Source organism: Brachionichthys hirsutus, chromosome 3, assembly GCF_040956055.1.
Source record: "Brachionichthys hirsutus isolate HB-005 chromosome 3, CSIRO-AGI_Bhir_v1, whole genome shotgun sequence".
NCBI classification, from domain to species: domain Eukaryota; kingdom Metazoa; phylum Chordata; class Actinopteri; order Lophiiformes; family Brachionichthyidae; genus Brachionichthys; species Brachionichthys hirsutus.
Window position 1 is genome coordinate 6,163,846 of NC_090899.1, and position 16,910 is coordinate 6,180,755.

Genomic DNA, 16,910 nt, shown 5'->3' on the forward strand with positions numbered 1-16,910 from the left:
GTGATACAGTTGGGGAAACATGACAAAGTTGATCTTTAGCCTTACAGACAGTGGGGTTTTAAATGCTGTTTGAGACTTTAGTGTGCATCTGAATTTAGTCCCTGTGAAGACTCAAGCGATACGATCTGTGACTGACGCGCAGACAGTGGAGGTGGAGGCAGCTGAAAGGGACATAGATTGTGTGATAACGCTGTTTACGCTCCTCTTTATGATCCTTAGTGAATATTACTGCGTTACATTAACTTTTTATGAAATGTCATAAATACTAAGGACATGTTCTGCTGATGTAACAAGTTCTGTTTTCAGCACTGTGTGGCAACAGAACCCAGTCAGAGCAAATGTTGAGCTGAGGACCGTGAAAACATTTTCTTTCTCTTTAGACACACTTCTTAATCAAACAGACAGATGGCAGCCTTTCCAATATCCCCCGTTGACTCTGTGGATGATTACACTTTACTGAGATGAATAAAATAATGTCTGTCAGTCAGATTATGAAAGTTATTACTTGCCAATTCATTCACCCTGAGGGACTTATTCATGTTATATATGTTCTCAAGGGTGAGTCTGAGCTGGTCTGGGGAACCTATGGAGCAGGTAGAATGACTCAACTTAACTTTATTTATAAAGCACTTTAAAACAGCCGTAGCTGAACATGTGCAGATTAAAACTTTAAAAAGTGGAACTTAAGAACAATAAACAAAGTATAGAACAGGATTACTATGCGCAACGATGGTCAGCTTTCATGGGCAGAACACATTGCTACCGTAGTGACGAGGATGTGTTGTGTCGCCATGGTGAAGAAATGTCTGTCCCTACACATGACATGGGACAGGTGGCTAAAGCCTTAATTTTATGTCACCTGGATTATTTCCGCCTGTACGGTCATCTAAAGAAATAACGTGTGTATTGTATGAATGTTATATCTATCTATACATTATTTGTCCCAAAGGTGCAACAATGAGCATTCACAACTAATAAACTATAGAAAAACTAGACTACTCGTGTTTTTGAATGTTTAGAAAAACATTTCACAATGCCATTGGTAAAATATAATATATAACCATTCAATGTTTGCCATAAAGAATGCAATAATTTCAATTAGCAAATGTACCTTGATTAAAAAAAAAAGAAATCAGGTGTGGCGCTGTGTGTGTGTGTGTGTGTTGCGCGCTGCTCAGCAAGATGCAGATGCTTCGACCTTGAGCAACAGATGTTGGATCAGATAACGCTGACGGATCAGTAGAGGGCAAATCATATCCATCATTTTAATCCACGGAGAGACACCGAAGCGTAAAAGCAGACGGGTTTAAGTAAAGTAAAACATTTTTATCCCAGACATTTAAGTAGCTCCGGTGATGCAGAGTCAGATTCCCGTGTGCTTTATTATGCTGAGTGCAGGCGTTCCAGTGGAAAGTGGAGAGGGGGCGAGGGAGGAGGTGCGGCTCCTCCTCCACCACCATCACTCCCTCTCCTCTTCCTTTAGCTCAGGCGCATTCTCCTGAACCTTCCAACCTGATTACGGGTCATTTTGTGCTCTCCAAGCTAAATACCTCCTCATCAACACCGGCCAGAGGTGCGGCGACTCTGCATCCATCAGAAGCCTAGGATCTATCTTGTGAAGGTAGGTATGCATTTCATGAGCGTAGAGATGTTTACTTGGTGTTATTCTTACTTTATCAGTGTACTGATGTGTGACTCTGCTATATTCAGCTCTTATTGCTGCACCAGATTGTGTGGTGTACATCGCAGACACTCTTGCTTGCAGTTACAACCCGTAGTTTGAGTTTAAACCAAGACGCTATCTTCACTGGCATCCATCATAACATACCCTTAAAGTCAACTGAAAGTGAAGCGGGCCACTTTGTGTTTACGCCAGACATCGCTGCATTTCCACTAATGGACGTCTGTTCAATTTCAGCAGGAAAATGACTTCATTTGTTTCAGTTTGTTGCTCTGTTCGTCTGAATGAAAGTGAAATTCAGATGCAGAACTGCACCTCAGCAGCCTAGACCCATCAAAGTAAACGGCTCAAACACTAATAGTTATTGCAAACATAATATTTATCATGTGCAGCACAGAAAATGATGGAAAGGTATTAACAATAACCATAAACATTAATGGAATGCATGACAGCAATAAACTGTATTTGCAGCAGAAGATACAAGTGATTGAAATGATGATTATTATTAATTATACCAAAGGATGTGTGTCTGTCAAAAGATTTTGTCATGAGGAAATAGTAATGGAAGGTCATCTGGCCTGAGCAGCAGTGAGAAGAAGCTCACATTTGAGTATACAGTCATTTCTGGCGGTGGTGGCTGATGAGTTGGCTGAGACTGATGAAATGGTGACAATGGTGATTATCCAAAGGCATCCGTGGAAGTAAGATCATAGGCTAAGATGTGTTGCTGTCTTCATGGGTAGATGTGACCAGCTGCTATCTGAACTGACAATGAGAGCAGGAATCTAAGATGGAGCATCCATGAGCACTGAAAAGATGGTATAAGAAATAAACTATGTCTTCAGGTGTGCAAACACAAATACTTGGTTTTTAATGTTTAAGATATGAGGCCTCGCGTTGGTTTTCCAGTCTACAGATTTAACTAAAGAGTTTTTCTGCTCCTTGTCATCAGAATCTTCAGCCAGAGGTCTGAGCAGAATCCATCGGATATTCGGATATTCATCCTGTCCCAGTTTGTCAACTTTATTTCACATGAGCGATGCAAGACAAGCTTACGCAAAGTGCACGAGTGCAAGAGGCAGAGGGTGGAATGTGGAAAGTGAAAAACTAATAACAGAGGTGAGAGAAAACTTCATACATCTCATTCCATCTCATATTAGACTCGAGAGGTGAATGTATGAAGTGAAGGAAGTAAAACAGTTTAACCAAAGACTCCCGTGTATAACAGGGCAAGGGATGGTGCTGGAAATGATCGCTGTAAGCTGATCGGACCGGCTCGCCCCGGGAGAAGCAGAGCGGCGCTGTCTTAGGAATATTGATCGAAGGCTCTCTGGTTCGAGCGTCTGTCTGCCATTCTGTTTCCCTTCTATGCACTAGACTCAAGAAGCTGTATTACATCTCGACTCTGCAGTCGCTGCCCACATCTTGCTGCCTCTTCTGCATGGATCTATCTACCTGAGATAAAGCAGTGTAACGGTTCAGCGTGAATGGAGAGTGCAGCGTATAGAGGGGATTGTTAGGAGGAGGCCGACAGTGGATCTGGTCCGACCCACCAGTCTCCAGACTCTGTCCTGGAGACAGCTTTCTGCTGAATGTCATTTCCTCATTACGGCTCTTAGAGACCAGATGGTCCGGCGTGTGTGTACCATATTGTGTAGCTGTTGTAATGCTGGATTGCTTTAAACGTTCTATCTGGCTTGAAGGTTGTGTGATTGTCCTGTATTGTTTGTTTGTTTTTCCACGAGATATCATAAAGCGTCTACAGATTTTGATAAAATGATTGTGATTGATTGGATGTTGAACCAAGGAATAGTTGATGGAATTCTGAGGCAACCCTAACCCTAACCCTAACTTCTTTGTGTGTGTGTAAAAAATAAAAAAGTAGAAAATAAACCCAAATTTGTGGTTATGGAATTGGTTTTTGTGAACTTCTCTTCACATTAAATAAATAGGAAAAAAACATTTTAAAGAGGACGCTACATAAAATGTTTCATTCATGCTTTGGATTAGAGAATGTTTCTATAAGTAGTTCTTATTTCACCGACTCTTCAATTGCTTGTTCCTCAGTGCTGCAGACAGTCTCATGGGCAATAGAGGAAGGACACCGGCAGAGCGGAGATGTTCAGAAAGAGGCCTCCTCCTGGTCGGTACCTGTTCCATGCACATTACTCACACAGGTTTTAGAATAGCATACAATAGTGGCTTCAAAAAGCTTGCACTGGTCTTCGTAGCTTTGGAATTCACATGGTGAAATCAAGTGGACTTAAACTTAAGCGGAAGCATCTACACGATGTGAGAATCGTATTTAAATAAGTAGGACGATGTCCTTTTCTCTGCTGCCTGAAACACCGATCGATCGTTCAGGCGCCAGCCTCCATTGTATCTGTGCTGCTTGTCTATATCCTTACTCCTCAGCATAGCGCTCACAAGTCACACTCCATGGCACCTTCATTTGACCTCAATCGGTCTTTCACTGTGGCACTGGCATCGTCTTCCCTCTAATCAGATCACCGTGTGTGTGCAAATGATTCAACTATCTCCTTATTGCCTGATTAAATCATGCACAATGAGTGATGATCCTTTCTGGTTGCGCCCTGACTTAGCCATGACGAGGACGGTATCGTTTTGCATTGCTCTGATTACTCTGTGGTCTTCGCTGCCGTGACTTCAGTCCACGTTCAACTGTGTCGCTCCTGTTGACGTGAGCATCAGTTCTAAGCAGAGAGACGTAATCCTTGCATGTCTGGCCATGCGGGGGGGGGGAGTTATAGAGAGTTGATGTTGATTGATTGATCGTCATTCTGTGTAAGATAGCATGAAATGAAGTACGTACTTTAGTCTGTATCGATATTTATGTACTCCTTGTTTATGGAAACATTTACTGAGAGGAGCCCTGCAGCTGAAAGTTTCTCTATATCGGGGCTTTTTAAAAAATTGCACAAACTTGCTGTGTGACATGTAGTTTGTGTCGGGGCTTCTAATGCCCTTGAAGCTGTCAGAGACATTAAACACTTTGTTCATGCATTCAGACTGGGTTGGTCAGCTCGTGCAGGGCCGCCTGATATCAGATGCTGGGAAACCTTACCTGGCACAGGCTTACCTCTTTGTCTCGCGTTAATGCAGCCTTGCCATTGATCGACACACAAACCCTCTAGTGGATATTTGCCCCTGCCAAGCAGCATAAGGGCTCTCAGATGGGGCAGGTCTCAGCGGGAAAACAACAGAATATATAGTGCAGGATGCGCAGGTACACAAATCTAATGTTACTTTACTAACCAGAGCTAATTTCATATTATATTAACATATCAACTTGGTGTATTTAGCAAGTCGACACTCTAATTAGCGTGTTTTATATATATTTTTAATTCTGTCCTGAGCCTGATGTTTAGGTTTGTTGAAGCTAAATATAGCATAAATGGACATTTATTTTTAGTTGTTATTTGTACAAAAACAAGACAGGTCTTGTAATGCTGCTGAGTCGCAGGAAACTACAGGAAGTATTGGAGGAGACAAGCCTGGAGTTGGAGACAATCAAAATATGCATCAGCATAAACAGATACCAGCAAGAGGACAAGGGTCAGGGTCAGGGTCAGGAGGGGCGGTGGGCCGCAGCCTGAACACAGGAAATATCATTTATGTACTTGTGTGTCTCTCCGACTACCTGTAATGAGTCTCTGTGGATTTATAGCGACGTACACACGTGCATATTTTTCCTTTGTGTCTCACGCTTGCACCAGATGGCACATCCAGTCACTAAGGGAAAGAGGCAGCATCTTTTTAAATGTTAGCTGATGTTTGCACATCAGACAAAATAACGCTGTTTGTTTAAATACCCTCCAGCAGACTCTCCTGTTTATCGATTTATGATCCAAGCCATGAATATTTACCAAAATATAATGGAATGCTGCTTCACTTGGTTCCCTGTCCACGAGAGTAGTACTGATATTGTGTTTAGGAATTAAATGTGCAATTTTATTGTACATTGACAAACATCCATATCTGTGTTGTTCTATTATCCTTCTATGACTCATTTCTTGTCTCGTATTTCTGCAGAGGAGGAAAGAAGGGTTAGAGCTAATGACAGAGAATACAACGAGAAGTTTCAGTATGCAGTAAGTAAGTTTTCTCTGTTACGCTGTAAAATAAATGGACTTAGTTTCCTCTTTTAAACACGTCAACTTTAATGCGGTGGAATCGTTTTAAGTATGAATTTTTCCCTCCTCCTCACCCAGAGTAACTGCATCATGACATCCAAGTACAACATCATCACCTTCCTACCCATTAACTTGTTTGAGCAGTTCCAGGAAGTAGCAAACACGTACTTCCTCTTCCTGCTCATACTGCAGGTGAGGACGGGGTGAAGGAGGGGCTGAAAATAGGGTTGATAAATTGAATAGGCAATGGAGGTAAATGATAATTAATGAACTGGCTTTGCGTCGCTTCTCAAACTAACCTGCGAATCACCCTTCTCTCCGACTGTCCAGTTGATACCTCAGATCTCCTCCCTCTCCTGGTTCACCACCATCGTGCCTTTAGCTCTGGTGCTGAGCATCACTGCAGTCAAGGATGCAACGGATGATTATGTAAGCGTGCGTTCTCACCCGACAGATGCTTCTTGACTCTTGTTTGTAGGCAGTTATAAAGCTCAGAGACTCTTATTTGTAGCAGGGATGACTTTTTTTTGAAATGATGATATTTATCTCCTGCAGTTTCGTCACAAAAGCGACAACCAAGTCAACAACCGTCAGTCACGGGTCCTCATCCATGGCTCGTGAGTCGCCCGTGTTGACATTTGCAAGGACATGTCTTTGCTTTCTCTAACTTCATCTGCGGTTTATTGTTGCAGGCTGCAGAACGAGAAGTGGATGAATGTTCGAGTGGGTGACATCATCAAACTGGAAAACAATCAGTTTGTGGCGGTACGTGTGTCCAATACGTACATCACTGTACACGAACAAGCACACGCCATATTATGGGATGTTAGCTGCTGAATTTAGAATTAAAACGTATTTCCAGATGTGTATGCTCATTATAGTCACCATCGTCCTTCGGTGCCAGTGATTCTCTCTGCTGCTTTCAGGCCGACGTGCTCCTTTTGTCCAGCAGTGAACCTCATGGCCTCTGTTACATCGAGACAGCTGAGTTGGATGGGTCAGGAAATGCACCGCATCCTACCGTTGACTTAAAATACGCCACAGTCTGCAGAGGCTATCGATATGCATCTGATGACTCAATATGTGCTGCTTTATCTTGCAGAGAGACGAATATGAAGGTGCGTCAGTCGGTCTCAGTCACATCTGAAATGGGAGACCAGAACAACTTGGCTTTATTTGATGGTGAGATTTAAGTTTTCCATTAAATTAAGTAAACAAATATCCACTTGTCTAACTTCCCTAAAGGGATGGAGGATATGATGTCACATGCTGATGTTATGGGGGGAGGGGGGGGTGTATGCAGTATGTCTGTATCTTAGTATTCTACAGAAACATTATCCACTTTCACACCTTTCCAAGACAAAACAAGCAACTTGCGCAGACACACGCGCACACACACACACATACACTCCCTGTCTGCTTAGGAGAATACGATACTGTTCTTACAGTGCTAAAGCTATGGTGTCACGCTGATGAATAATTCAGCACATTATCATACAGCTGGAATTGCAAACGTAATACTGTGAATAGATTTTTCAATTTCGAGCATCTGACTTGAGTTTGTGTCTGTTTGTGTGTGAAGGTGAGGTTGTGTGTGAACCTCCCAACAACAAGCTGGATCGTTTCTGTGGGACTCTCTACTGGCAAGACAAGAAATACAGTCTGACCAATCAGAACATGCTGCTACGAGGCTGCGTCCTCCGCAACACGGAGGCCTGCTATGGCCTCGTCATCTTTGCGGGTCTGTATATCTCTGTGGGTGAAGGCGTGGTAATCATGTGTCACGGGTTTCATTTTCCTTCTTCTTATTCCAGGCCCAGACACCAAACTAATGCAGAACTGTGGTCGCACCACGTTTAAGCGTACAAGCATTGATCGCTTGATGAACACTCTTGTCCTCTGGGTAGGACACCTCACCCCTCTCACTTTCACAGATCTTGTAGCAATTATTTCAGGACTGGATCTCAGCGGTTTGAATCTAGTGTCATGTGTCTCCTGTAATAACAAATTCTGCCCTGACCTGACTCATCTGACCACAGACCCAACATGTGTCACGGATTGTGCACTTAGACGCCACACTCGCTCATACTCTGACCTTTGTCTTGACCTTTGTCTTTCAGATCTTTTGCTTCCTGGTGTGCATGGGTGTGATCCTGGCTGTGGGTAATGCAGTGTGGGAGCGAGAGGTGGGCTCCCGGTTTCAGAGCTACCTGCCCTGGGACCCTCCTGTGGACAACTTCCTGTTCTCGGCCTTCCTGTCCTTCTGGTCCTACATCATCATTCTCAACACAGTGGTGCCGATCTCTCTGTATGTGAGGTGAGGAAAACATCGAGCACCAAAAGACGTGCTCTTCAAGGAGTGTATACAGCACTAGGTAATGTTCATATATTAGCAGACAGTTATTTACTTAAACTTTATTGTCTCCCAAGAACAACATTATGGCGATTGCATGGCTAGCAGGTATTAGTGGAGAAGATTGTGACTAAATAATGAATGAATATGTGACAATACTAATGTAAATAGATACAGCTGTGTAGTGAAGGATGTTCCACACTCTCCACACACGGATGAACTGGCGGCTTGTCCAGGGTGTAACCCCGCCTCTCGCCCGTTGATTGCTGAGATAGGCTCCAGCACGACCCGCGACCCGGTAGCGGAAGGTTTTGCGTGCGTGGGTTAGGGTTAGGCTTGTATTGACAAGCCTTAACTCAATAATAACGGCGTCCAACTGCGGCCCCACCTGTACGTGGCGCTGCAGAGACTAGATGACTTGAATGCTACCGTGCCCCTCTCTCTCCTGTCTGTGTGTAGCGTGGAGGTGATCAGACTGGGTCACAGCTACTTCATTAACTGGGATGAGCAGATGTTCTGTTCTCAGTGTAACACGGCAGCTGAGGCCAGGACCACCACTCTGAACGAGGAGCTGGGCCAGGTGGGGGCCCCCCCGCCCAGAACCGACGCCATACACATGATGCTTGGACACGGTTCAGTTACAGTCATGTGTTTCTCTTAGGTTGAATACATCTTCAGTGACAAGACTGGTACTCTCACACAGAATATCATGAGTTTCAATAAGTGCTCCATCAATGGACAGACTTATGGTAGGTACACACACACACACACACACACACTATTTAAGGTATTTCCTGTACTCACACATGCACAATAATCAACAATGCATCTATGTGCTGGTTAGGTGAAGTAACAGACCCGTTTGGACCTCAGCCAAAGGTACGCAGCTTTTTTGTTGAACTAAAACACCCATTCTTATACACACATATTTAAAATACCACAAGAATCCACCCAAGAATGAAAGACAGACTCCAGGAAAATGCAAGATAAAAATGGCTTAATGTTAATATACAATATATATATATATTCTCCCTTCAGAGACTGGACTTTACTCCCTTCAACCCCCTGGCAGACCCGGACTTCTGTTTCTATGACGACACTTTGCTTGAATCGGTGAAAGTGGGAGATTCACACACGCAGGAGTTCTTCCGCCTGCTCGCTCTCTGTCACACTGTCATGAGTGAGGAGAAGAGTAAGGGTGAGTGAGAGAAGGGGTGCGGAGAATCCCAATTGGTTGAGTGGCTGTGAACACTGACACAAAGACACCGCCCTTTGATCATATATTCCAGGGGAGCTGGTTTATAAGGCTCAGTCTCCGGATGAGAGCGCTCTAGTAACTGCAGCTCGAAACTTTGGCTTTGTGTTTCGCTTCCGAACGCCTGGGACCATAACCACCATCGAGATGGGACGACCCGTCACCTACACTCTGCTCGCCATCCTGGACTTCAACAACATACGCAAAAGGATGTCTGTTATAGGTGTGTGATCATTTTCAATTTGCAATCTAAATGAAGAAAAACATCTGGAATTGATGAGCATTTCTTATAAGGTTTATATTAAAAAGATGCAGTACAATAATATGTATGAAACTGGAAGTTACTATCTGCAGTGTGACAGCTGTCTCATCAAATGGCTATATGAAGATAATTACATTGACCGTGGTGCATAATACATTAATTCTCCTCATTGTTGCATATTAAGACAAATATTTATTTACCTAACAATCTACACTTCTACAAACTAACAGTATTCATGTTATTAGTCCTGATTTATGTTTTATCCTTTATGATGGATTCGCACGGATGCTGCTTTGTTCTTCAGTGCGCCACCCAGAGGGCAGCATCCGTCTTTACTGTAAAGGAGCTGACACAGTGCTGCTGGAGCGACTCCACCCTTGTAATCAGGAACTGATGAACATCACCTCGGACCACCTCAATGTGAGCGAACGCCTTCTGATAGACGGATGGAGCTGTGCTGCCATCTAATGTCTGCAAACCTCATGACAGCTATGTCCTCGCTTAAATTGCTCCTCACTGGCTCAGGGGTGTTCTCGTGTCAAAGTGTGCGTGCTTGCGACTGTGGATGTTGTATGCGGTTCTAGGAGTATGCAGCTGACGGTTTGCGGACGTTGGCGCTGGCCTACAGGGACCTGTCGGAGGATGAGTGGGAGTCGTGGTCAGAGAGCCACCACTACGCCGACAAAGCCACCGACTGCAGGGAGGACCGACTGGCGGCAGCCTATGAGGAGATAGAACAGGACATGATGGTTGGCGACTCAGTTTTAGGACGTGCATCCATGTGTGTGCGGCTGTGTGTGCTTGTTTAATTTTCATTTTCTACACATCAGCCCATGAAGCCATTTGCTTCTCTCATAATTTAGTTCGATCTGCAAACAGAATATAAAAAAGTAGAGTAAGAATGGAGCTCAGTTTAGCTTCATGTATCTTTGATGTGGGATAATTCCTTTCTTTAACCAAGAGCCAAGCAATCTGAGTCGTACCATTCGACTCTGCTTTCATGTTATTTCTTACATTTTTCACTGGTGTGATGAACTTGACGTTGTGTCTGTGTGATTTTTGCTATCCTGTGTAGCTCCTGGGTGCCACAGCCATAGAAGACAAACTGCAGGAAGGCGTCCCAGAGACCATCGCTGTCCTCTCTCTGGCCAACATTAAGATCTGGGTTCTCACTGGAGACAAGCAGGGTGAGATTAACTGTTTTGTATACACATTTACATATTAGATTTTAAAGGTTTTTTTATTTTTTTTTAAAGCGTTGGAATTTGCAGAGATGCATAAAATTGAAAAGATTATTCCCTAACGGTGATTCTTGCGAGTAACTCAATATAACATTTTTTTCTGCACTCATTTATGGATTTACTTCAGTGCACTTTCAAACTGTCACCAATCCAGATGCAGAAAACTAATATATTGATTGCTTTCATCGGACAAATCCATATATGCATCACAGATAATTAAAATGATAAATCACTATTAGAAGGAACCAGCCATCAGCGAAGACACAAAAAAACAAACCAGCAACCTTAAATGGAGTTTGTGAACTTTTTAACAGAAGGTACCACTTTTTTTTCCTTTATACTTAAAGTCTAAAGATCAAACTTTTGATCTGTTTGTGCTCTCGGTCTGGTGCTTGATCTTTGTATAATGCATCTGCAGTCGATTCAGCTGATCTGTCCTGTAACCATCTCTATCTGTCTAACGTAGAGACAGCTGTCAATATAGGATATTCCTGCAAAATGCTGACCGACGACATGACGGAAGTGTTTATCATCGATGGCCACACGGTGCAGCGTGTTCGGCAGGAGCTCAGGTCGGTCCGTCGCTCTGGACAGCTGTCTGAGGGGTTTCTGTTTCACTACATTGTGATATTGACATATCCACAGCTCCTCTCAAACATGGTGGCTCCATTTCTACCATCGTTATGACTAGTTATGGTCCTGATGCTTACATGTGGCACACAAATTCACATAAGGATTGAATTCGTAAGCAGGGGCTGAAGCATCAGCTGCAACATCAGGGTCCAGGTACAGCTCACTGCAGTCACCTGATACCCCTGACATTAACCTGCTCTTTCTCAGGTTCACCTCCTCGCTATTTTTATCCCTTATATGACTTGTTTTCTCTGCTCTCTGTGCCTGCCTTTTGTTTGCGCGTCCTTCCCTCTTATTTTCCACCTCGTTTAGTTGGGATGCCGTCTTTGTGGCGGGCCCCTGTTGATGTCCACTTCGTTCTCTTCCTTCAGGAGGGCGAGGGAAAGGATGATAGAGGCATCACAAATTGGAGCTGGAGGAAAGGAGGCCGAGTTGGGGGGATGTGGGGAGGCAAATTGCGTGGGTAATGTTTTCAGGGAGGGACATGAGGGAGAAGGCGCGAAACAGATGCAATACCCGACTCCACTTCCCTCTCCTCCACATCCATCTCCCTCCAACATGGATGACATCTCCGGAGAATTTGCTCTCGTGATCAGTGGTCAGAGTCTGGTATGAACAACACCCTGTACTTGTGAATAATAACATTTCAACTGTCATGAGAAAATGTCTTACTTACATCAATTAAACATCTCACCATATTCCATTTATCTTTAAACTGCTGGACTCCCTCCTGCTGCCTGATAGGCCCATGCACTGGAAGCAGACATGGAGATGGAGTTTGTATCGATGGCGTGTGCCTGCAAAGCCGTGATCTGCTGCAGGGTCACCCCACTGCAAAAAGCCCAAGTGGTGGAGCTCATCAAGAAACACAGGAAGGCTGTCACTCTGGCGATAGGAGATGGAGCCAACGATGTTAGCATGATCAAAAGTGAGTCAAGCAGGCAGGATCAATATGCAGAAGCTGGGCAGGAGGAGGCAAATGGGTTGTTATTAACCATACAGAGCCAATCAATCAATCAATCAGCCAGCCAGAACTGTGAAATAATTGTGAGAAAAATACAAATTTTGGAAAATTAGGTCTTTATGGAACCTTATGGGGAAAAAAAGCTTTAATCTGTTTAATTTTTTGCTAAATCCATAATTGTTTTTGCATGGAAAGTGTAGATGCGCGTGTCTGATTGTGTACATCAGGCTTTTCGGGGGGGGGGGGGGGGTCTGACAGTGATGATGTTAATACACTCTGCTTTAAAGGGTTAAAATAGTAAGGAAAGACCGAAAGGAGAAGTTTTGCCACGTGGGTGCCGCTGTCTGTCGTGAGGCAATGGAAATTCTTAGGAAGACCAACGTTGTTTTTCTACCTCGAGTCAGTAGCGATGAGGGCATGTGGAAATTTGTGTTACGTAGTTACCGGTATGTGCTCATCGTGTTTGGTCTATCAATAGTTCCTTAGTTTCTTTGCTAAGGTGTTTTCTGCAGAGTTCCATCTTAATAATTAGTCATTGGTGTTGAACAGTTTGATCTTGTTCCTGGTGCAAGCCCATCACTTACACCTAACTTGTAATCTCCTTCCTTACTCAGTCACACCTTCTCCTTTACTTATCTAACCCAGATTATCATGGATGATGAAACCCTTAACCTTTCATGAATACATTTAATATGATTTGCAACCATGACATAAAACAAATGTAGAACCAATTAGTTGTTGTGCATATTTCTATGGATGACTTTCCATTAGAGATACATTAAATGGTCTCCCTCCAGACATCAAACGGTACCTTCTGCTTCTGGAGGAAGCACCAAATGATGCACCCAAGCAGTGTAATCCATGCCCTGGGAATGAGAGCGGGCTTTTCCATCTCACCATGCCTCCAGGTGCTCACATCGGTGTTGGTATCTCAGGTCAGGAGGGGATACAGGCTGCCTTGGCCAGTGACTACTCCTTTTCCCAGTTCCGCTTCCTACAGCGTCTGCTGCTGGTGCACGGACGCTGGTCCTACCTGCGGATGTGCCGATTCCTCTGCTACTTCTTCTACAAGAACTTTGCCTTCACCATGGTGCACTTCTGGTTCGGCTTCTTCTGTGGTTTCTCTGCACAGGTATGGGTCAGGAGAGAACGTTCTAACATCAGCAATCAGAAGGTGGGAATTGCAATCTGATTGTTTGTGTCTCCTCTGCGTTGTAGACGGTGTATGATCAGTACTTCATCACACTCTACAACATCGTCTACACGTCCCTTCCTGTATTGGCCATGGGGATATTTGATCAGGTGTGTTACGGTTGTACTGTGCACTGTATACAGTCTGTGCTTTATCATTTGATAAACCTGAATGACTACACAAAGAGGAAAGACTGTACTGTGTTCTCCACCAGGTCTTTCTCATCCTTGCCACAGTTATTCAATCAAACTCTTATTGCAGGATGTTCCCGACCAGAAGAGTCTGGAGTATCCTAAACTGTACGAGCCTGGACAGCTCAACCTCCTCTTCAACAAGAGAGAGTTCTTCATCTGCATCGCTCAGGGCATCTTCACATCAGTAGTACTGTTTTTTGTTCCTTACGCCGTCCTGTCCAACGCCACTCAAAGCACCGGAGTGCCCCTTGCCGACTACCAGACCTTTGCAGTCACCACTGCTACAGCCCTGGTCATTGTGGTCAGCGTACAGGTGAGTGAGGTCAGAGTGGTGTTAGCTCTCTCTTTGAATACTGTTTAAGCATGTATATTAAATGGGTACCTCTGTGTGTGTGTGTTTTCTGTTGTCTTTCTGTAGATTGCTCTTGACACAGGCTTCTGGACGGTTATCAACTACGTGTTTGTGTTGGGTTCTCTGGGCTCCTATTTCACCATCATGATTGCTCTGCACAGTCAGACCCTCTTCAGGATCTTTCCCAACCAGTTCCACTTTGTAGGTCGGTGCCCTGTCTTTCATTTATGTCACATACAAACATATTTATATTGTAGTTTTTAAAGAGGGTTCAGTCATGAATGATTTGATGCTTTACGGCATCGGAGTTGGCTCTTATATTGTTTTGACTTGTTACCAGCTGAGATTTGTGTTTTTTATTACGTATTTATTGTTGAGTTTGTGTATTTGTCGTCGAGTCTAATGTATTTTAATTTTGTTCATTATTTCCTATAAATAAATTACTTAATATGGGTTTACCAGAATCTCTATAGGGCTCCATCCGTCCACTTATACTTAGACACATATGTGAATGTCTATATGCATACATAAGACGTTTTCATTTACCTCGACTTGGACGACTGAGAACCCACACAGACACATGAAATGAACACATAACATATTTGCTCATGTTTTTTTTATGTTGTAATGTGTTTTTGTGCGTACAGCCAGTGCCCAGAGCACGTTATTGCAACCGGTCGTGTGGTTAACTATTGCATTGGCAACAGCAATATGCATAGTTCCAGTTTTGGCATGCCGCTTCCTCAAGGTGGATCTCAAACCTCAGCTCTCGGACACGGTGAGAAAACAACACAACAAAATGTTGAGTCCATTGACCTCATTGCAACATGTCATTGCCACTAATCTCAGCCAATGATTTACTGCATGCATGCAGTGCAAAGTTGTGTGTGTGGTGAAGATGATGATGATGATGAAGAACTCAGACTTGCAATCGCTGCATTTTGTGCACTGGAGATGTTCTGCAAATATTGACCTGATCAGTGTGCCGTAATGATAGAAGCTGCTTTTAGAGCAGGAACGCCAGCTCGGTGTTCACTCTTGTCGGCCAGTCACATGAATCTGAGTTATAAAACAAGAAGGGTTTGGGGTTTATTCTAGATCGATCTTATTATTTAAAAAAAAAAGCTCTGATTCATTTAGCACAGAGTGTGGAAACGGTGAAACAGCTCAGAAGGTTCTCTCTCTCTCAAGTCACTGAATCTACTCGCCCCTTCCAGGTGCGCTACACTCAGCTGGTGCTCCAGAAGAAGCGAAAGCCGCTAGTTCGTAGCACGGGAGGCACCTGGCATCAAACGAGCAGCATCTCCGAGGGGCGGCTGGGCGCTCGCGGTGGCTCTAGGAGGTCAGGCTACGCCTTTGCTCACCAGGAAGGATTTGGAGAACTGATCACCTCAGGTAAAAACATGAGGCTGTCATCTCTGGCCCTGGCCAGCTTCGCTTCCAAACACAGCTCCAGCTGGATCGACACGCTCCGCAGGAAGAAGCACGCACAGACACCCCCGTGTGCTTCCGGGGAGTGCAGCCCAGTGCCCAGCTCTGCCTCTGGGTCAGTCCAGCCACTCTCAAACTCCTCCTCTGTTCTCGGCGGCTCGCAAGATATACCTGTTGAAGCGGAAACGGGTGTAACGCCAGCCCATAGTACGCAAATCACCTTATCCACACAAAACAAAGCAGCTTCAGCAACAACTTCGGAAGCAGCCGCCCCTCAGGCTTCAGTCCAGGCCCATGATGCTGGCGCCCTCATCCCATTAGCGCCGAAGCCCAATGGCGACTCACCAGGAGGCTGGACGATCACTCTGGGGACTGTGCAGGTGAGCTGATCTTATTCAACTTATTACCTGTATGAAATTCCTCTATTTTGTGGTGTCTGCATTAAATAACTTTCATTTTCCAATAGGGAGTCTTTTTTGGTTGGAAAAATCGACCGGCTGCATCCGACAGCCCAGACTCACCGTCCCTCGCTGAGGAAACCAGCCCGACTGAGTGAAATGTCCACAATAAATGGAAGAAAAACTTGTTAATGTTGCTGTACACAGTATATGTTAGCACTGATGCTACGAACACACAAATCACATTAATCTGTCACATAAAGAAGGATCCCATTGACCTGTTTCCATGGCTGATGGCTGTACCCATGAATGGATCATCATGGATTCACAGTACATTACTGAAGGACAGCAGCAAATGGGAAGACAGATGTGATAAAATAGACCGATCTTGATTAGACTTTCAGGAAATGTTGGGAATGCAACCAGGAACAGATGATTACATTCTGGTGATGATCTGATATCTATGGAATTTGATGCAGTCGTGTAGGATGGGGACGTCTAACGCACCACCAAATTTCATCTGGATCGCATCCAGATTGACGTTAGGAAAAAAATATTAAAAAGTTTGACATTGAAAACTCCATTTACGGATTCAAAAAGCAGTTAAAAATACACATCAACTCTGATTCACTTTTACTTTTCATGGTTGGTGTATAAAGATATCAAGAACAATTTATAACCTTTTGATGATGATCCAGATCACCATGTGGACGGTATAGGTCTAATTATGAGGGGAATGAGCTGCTGGGCGGAAGTCTGCGCTCTGAGTGTTTTTGTCGAGGATTATACTCAAGCTTCTG

General features: G+C 44.1%; 1 protein-coding gene across 1 annotated transcript; it reads left to right on the forward strand.

Moving 5' to 3' along the window:
- The first annotated feature begins 5,148 nt into the window (after positions 1 to 5,148).
- atp8b2 (ATPase phospholipid transporting 8B2) lies at positions 5,149 to 16,268 on the forward strand. The gene is made up of 30 exons (XM_068758100.1): positions 5,149 to 5,269; positions 5,735 to 5,793; positions 5,914 to 6,027; positions 6,166 to 6,264; positions 6,391 to 6,452; positions 6,528 to 6,600; positions 6,762 to 6,832; positions 6,938 to 7,017; positions 7,418 to 7,576; positions 7,650 to 7,738; positions 7,956 to 8,152; positions 8,648 to 8,768; positions 8,850 to 8,937; positions 9,033 to 9,067; positions 9,227 to 9,386; positions 9,478 to 9,666; positions 10,010 to 10,125; positions 10,290 to 10,454; positions 10,781 to 10,892; positions 11,413 to 11,518; positions 11,951 to 12,188; positions 12,324 to 12,507; positions 13,452 to 13,675; positions 13,762 to 13,845; positions 13,997 to 14,242; positions 14,348 to 14,490; positions 14,933 to 15,059; positions 15,499 to 15,919; positions 15,980 to 16,092; positions 16,179 to 16,268. The coding sequence occupies exons 1-30, from the start codon at positions 5,149 to 5,151 to the stop codon at positions 16,266 to 16,268; spliced, it is 4,086 nt and encodes a 1,361-aa protein (XP_068614201.1).
- Positions 16,269 to 16,910: the final 642 nt, after the last annotated feature.

Coding starts and splice junctions, on each gene's coding strand:
- atp8b2 (XM_068758100.1), top strand. CDS start 5,149: ATGCTGCTGAGTCGCAGGAAACTACAGGAAGTATTGGAGGAGACAAGC. Junction 7,739..7,955: donor TGAACACTCTTGTCCTCTGG/GTAGGACACCTC, acceptor TTTGTCTTTCAG/ATCTTTTGCTTCCTGGTGTG. Junction 10,126..10,289: donor TCACCTCGGACCACCTCAAT/GTGAGCGAACGC, acceptor ATGCGGTTCTAG/GAGTATGCAGCTGACGGTTT.